This window comes from Gadus morhua, chromosome 16 (genome assembly GCF_902167405.1).
Source record: "Gadus morhua chromosome 16, gadMor3.0, whole genome shotgun sequence".
NCBI lineage: Eukaryota > Metazoa > Chordata > Actinopteri > Gadiformes > Gadidae > Gadus > Gadus morhua.
Window position 1 is genome coordinate 1,964,398 of NC_044063.1, and position 4,215 is coordinate 1,968,612.

The following is a 4,215-nucleotide window of genomic DNA, read 5'->3' on the forward strand; positions in this document are numbered from 1 at the left end:
CACAGACCGCCGTGCGTGAGGGCGGGGGCCCACCAACCCCAGACCCTCCCCCAGGCCTAACGACCCTCCCTCCTAGACGATGGTGTTAGATCATATGTAACGCTCAACATGTATTTATAATATAGCATAGAACAGTGCAGCTCTGTGTAGTACAGTACTGTGTAGTGAGTATAAACCGTTGTGTATGTACTGGAGGGGACACCATTAATATCACCAACATTTATCAAATGATCCAACGGACATGTGGACCAAAAAAGCAGGGGCTTTAAATAGAAATATGGAAAGATATGAATTAATCACTTCTCTGCCGTCCCACGTTACAAGTGAGGGGACAGATCTGCGAGTGGACAAGAGTTCCTAGTGGACAAGAGTTTACTGACATGCTGATTAGTTGAACGAATATTTATCTGCTTTTCAGAACTCAACTCTAAAACAGAACCCCAACCCTAAAACAGAACCCCAACCCTAAAACAGAACCCCAAACCTCAAACAGAACCCTAAACCTCAAACAGAACCCCAACCCTTAAACAGAACCCCAACCCTTAAACAGAACCCCAACCCTTAAACAGAACCCTAACCCTAAAACAGAACCCAAACCCTAAAACAGAACCCCAACCCTAAAACAGAACCCCAACCCTTAAACAGAACCCCAACCCTTAAACAGAACCCCAACCCTTAAACAGAACCCTAACCCTAAAACAGAACCCAAACCCTAAAACAGAACCCCAACCCTAAAACAGAACCCCAACCCTTAAACAGAACCCCAACCCTAAAACAGAACCCCAACCCTTAAACAGAACCCCAAACCTCAAACAGAACCCCAACCCTCAAACAGAACCCTAAACCTCAAACAGAACCCCAACCCTCAAACAGAACCCCAACCCTTAAACAGAACCCCAACCCTAAAACCGAACCCCAACCTTAAAACAGAACCCCAACCCTAAAACAGAACCCCAACCCTAAAACAGAACCCCAACCCTAAAACAGAACCCCAACCCTTAAACAGAACCCTAACCCTAAAACAGAACCCAAACCCTAAAACAGAACCCCAACCCTAAAACAGAACCCCAACCTTAAAACAGAACCCTAACCCTAAAACAGAACCCTAACCCTTAAACAGAACCCTAACCCTAAAACAGAACCCCAACCTTAAAACAGAACCCTAACCCTAAAACAGAACCCCAACCTTAAAACAGAACCCCAACCCTAAAACAGAACCCTAACCCGTGCACCCAAACCAAACGGGGTGAACGGGGAGTCTCCCTGACAACCGAAAGGCGGGACCTCTCTCACCAGGGCTCAGCTTCCTGTACCCTTCATTAAAGAGATGATTGGCCCGCAGGATACAGAATGATGTCAATCACGTCAGCCTCGTTTTGGATTTGGATTTATTCACCTCTATTTGTACATAACATTCACAGTGCTCCACTAAGAGTTTTCAAAAGGACACACGTTGTGTTTTGATGGTCGTACCAAAGCTAAAACAGGAGATATATTAAGCAGAGAGACACGTTTCACATGTGATGGGCGGAGCTTAGAGAGGGGCTGTGTGTACACATTTCAGCCAATGATGAAGTTAAACGACGCTGGATATTATTAGTTTGTTTCCTGTAGCAGAAGCCCTCATCCCTCCTCACCCCTCCTTATCCCTCCCCCTCCTTATCCCTCCCCCCTCCCCTCACCCCTCCTTATCCCTCCCCCTCCCCTCAGGGGAGCAGAACAGTTACCCTGCCGATCGTAAACAGACTGCCTTTATACTGCCCTTCTCTAACCAGTGGCCGCTCAAAGCTATCTACAATTACTGCCTCCCCTTCACCCATTCATACACACATTCACTCATTCACCCAGCGAGGGCAGGGTCCCCAAGCAGGTGGACAGCCAGCCCGTCGGGAGCGGACCACGTTGAGGCCTTGGAAGGGCTGCAGGACTATGAGTGGTTGAATGGATGGATGAATGAATGAACGATGCCTATTCATCTGCCTCGTATCTTTAATACAAAACACATTTCAATATTCACCAGAGGGAATTAATGCAGTAACAAGCGAAGGACCACTACTCACATATCAAGAGACATAATATAGAAATGAATGCATATAGGAATACAAATATCTAAAAGGCACTTCATTTTTTACCAAACATAATTTTACAACAAAAAAAGGATTACTTCACGTGTAACGTCGAGTATCATTCACTCATTCACATCTGATTCCAGCCTTCACGTCCATCGTACCACACCTGTCTGTCTCTCTCCACCGGTCTGTCTCTCTCCACCTGTCGGTCTCTCTCCACCGGTCTGTCTCTCTCCACCTGTCGGTCTCTCTCCACCTGTCTGTCTCTCTCCACCGGTCTGTCTCTCTCCACCTGTCTGTCTCTCTCCACCTGTCGGTCTCTCTCCACCTGTCGGTCTCTCTCCAGCTGTCGTTCTCTCTCCAGCTGTCTGTCTGTCTCTCCGTTCGTAGCAGCAGGGTTCCGGTGGCGTGCGGCTCTTCGTTTGTGTTCACCTTCTTGGCGTGGCAGCCGTTAGCTGAGGCTACGTCTGTGGTGCTGCTGGCCCTGGGCGTCATGGCAACGCAGGGAGCAGCGCCGACAGTTTGGAATGTGATCCGGCCCCGGGGCCTCAGCCTTGTCCAGCAAGACCTTCAGGACGTCGTGACCCATTGCAACGTTTTAACATCCTCTAAAATGTCCCCCGCATCGAATATTCACACAAGAAGGAACCGATCAGCCAATCAGTCGACGGGAGCGGCCCGTCTCCATAGTAACAGTCTCAAAACTCCGGGGGTCGCGTCGCCAATGTTCAATGTCCTCTCATAGGTCCACCTCTGTCTTCACCTCCACCTGGCAGGCCCCGGGCCCCTGGGGGGGGTCGGGCCCCTGGGCTGCGGGGTCTGGCTGGCTCTCGCTCACCATGTGGCTGAAGGACAGGTCGCTGTACTGGGTGAAGTCCTGGCCGTACGCGCCGAAGCCGCCGCCGCCGCCGCCGTTGTTGCTCATCCCCTCCATGTTGCCGTAGTTACCGGGGGGGGCGGCGTCGGGGTCCAGGAGGGCGGAGTTGAGCCCCGGGTCGTACAGCAGGGCCTGGAAGTTGGGCGTCTCCAGCAGCTGGGAGAGCAGTTCCTCGTCAGTGAAGCCGTAGCTCTGGGCCAGCAGGTCCATGTCCTGGTGGTCCCCGTAGGCCGGGTCCCCCAGGGCGGAGGGGTCGGGGTGGGCCGCCGTGGCCGGCAGCTCCCCCCCCATGCCGTCGGGGACGGGGAACCCGGGGAAGGTGTAAGGGCTCGACAGCTCCATGGCCGCGCTGTGGGAGGAGGAGGAGGAGGAGGAGCCTGACGGGGACAGAGGAACACAAGGTCGGGTCAGAGGTCGGGTCAGAGGGAGGTGGTCAGAGGGAGGTGGTCAGAGGGAGGTGGTCAGAGGGGAGGTGACCAGTGGGGGGTGACCGGAGGGGAGAGGGGAGGTGACCAGAGGGGGGTGACCGGAGGGGAGAGGGGAGGTGACCAGAGGGGGGTGACCGGAGGGGAGAGGGGAGGTGACCAGAGGGGGGTGACCGGAGGGGAGAGGGGAGGTGACCAGAGGGGGGTGACCGGAGGGGAGAGGGGAGGTGACCAGAGGGAGGTGGTCAGAGGGGAGGTGACTAGAGGGAGGTGGTCAGAGGGGAGGTGACAAGAGGGGGGTGACCAGAGGGGAGGTGGTCAGAGGGGAGGTGACCAGAGGGGGGTGACCAGAGGGAGGTGGTCAGAGGGGAGGTGACCAGAGGGGGGGTGGTCAGAGGGAGGTGACCAGAGGGAGGTGGTCAGAGGGGAGGTGACCAGAGGGAGGTGACCAGAGGGAGGTGACCAGAGGGAGGTGACTAGAGGGAGGTGCTCAGACTGAACACAGGGGGTTGGGGGAGCTCAGGCTGCGGTTTGCTGATGCTTTGCTCCCCCCACCTCAGAGATCACATCCCCCCTGTCCTCCACAACCTCCACTGGCTCCCAGTTACATGTAGCCTGGTCCTACCAGTTACATGTAGCCTGGTCCTACCAGTTACATCTAGCCTGGTCCTACCAGTTACATGTAGCCTGGTCCTACCAGTTACATGTAGCCTGGTCCTACCAGTTACATGGAGCCTGGTCCTACCAGTTACATGGAGCCTGGTCCTACCAGTTACATGTAGCCTGGTCCTACCAGTTACATGTAGCCTGGTCCTACCAGTTACATGTAGCCTGGTCCTACCAG

The 4,215-nt window shown here is 54.2% G+C and overlaps 1 protein-coding gene across 2 annotated transcripts in view; it reads right to left on the reverse strand.

Annotated features, from left to right (window-relative positions):
• Positions 1–1,971: 1,971 nt before the first annotated feature.
• relb (v-rel avian reticuloendotheliosis viral oncogene homolog B) overlaps positions 1,972–4,215 on the reverse strand; it is an 11,515-nt gene continuing 9,271 nt past the window's right edge. For both annotated transcript variants that reach the window (XM_030380849.1, XM_030380850.1), the window contains one exon: positions 1,972–3,323. In XM_030380849.1, coding sequence (XP_030236709.1) covers positions 2,809–3,323 — 515 coding nt within the window. In that variant the 3' untranslated portion in view covers positions 1,972–2,808. The remainder of the gene's footprint in view (positions 3,324–4,215) is intronic.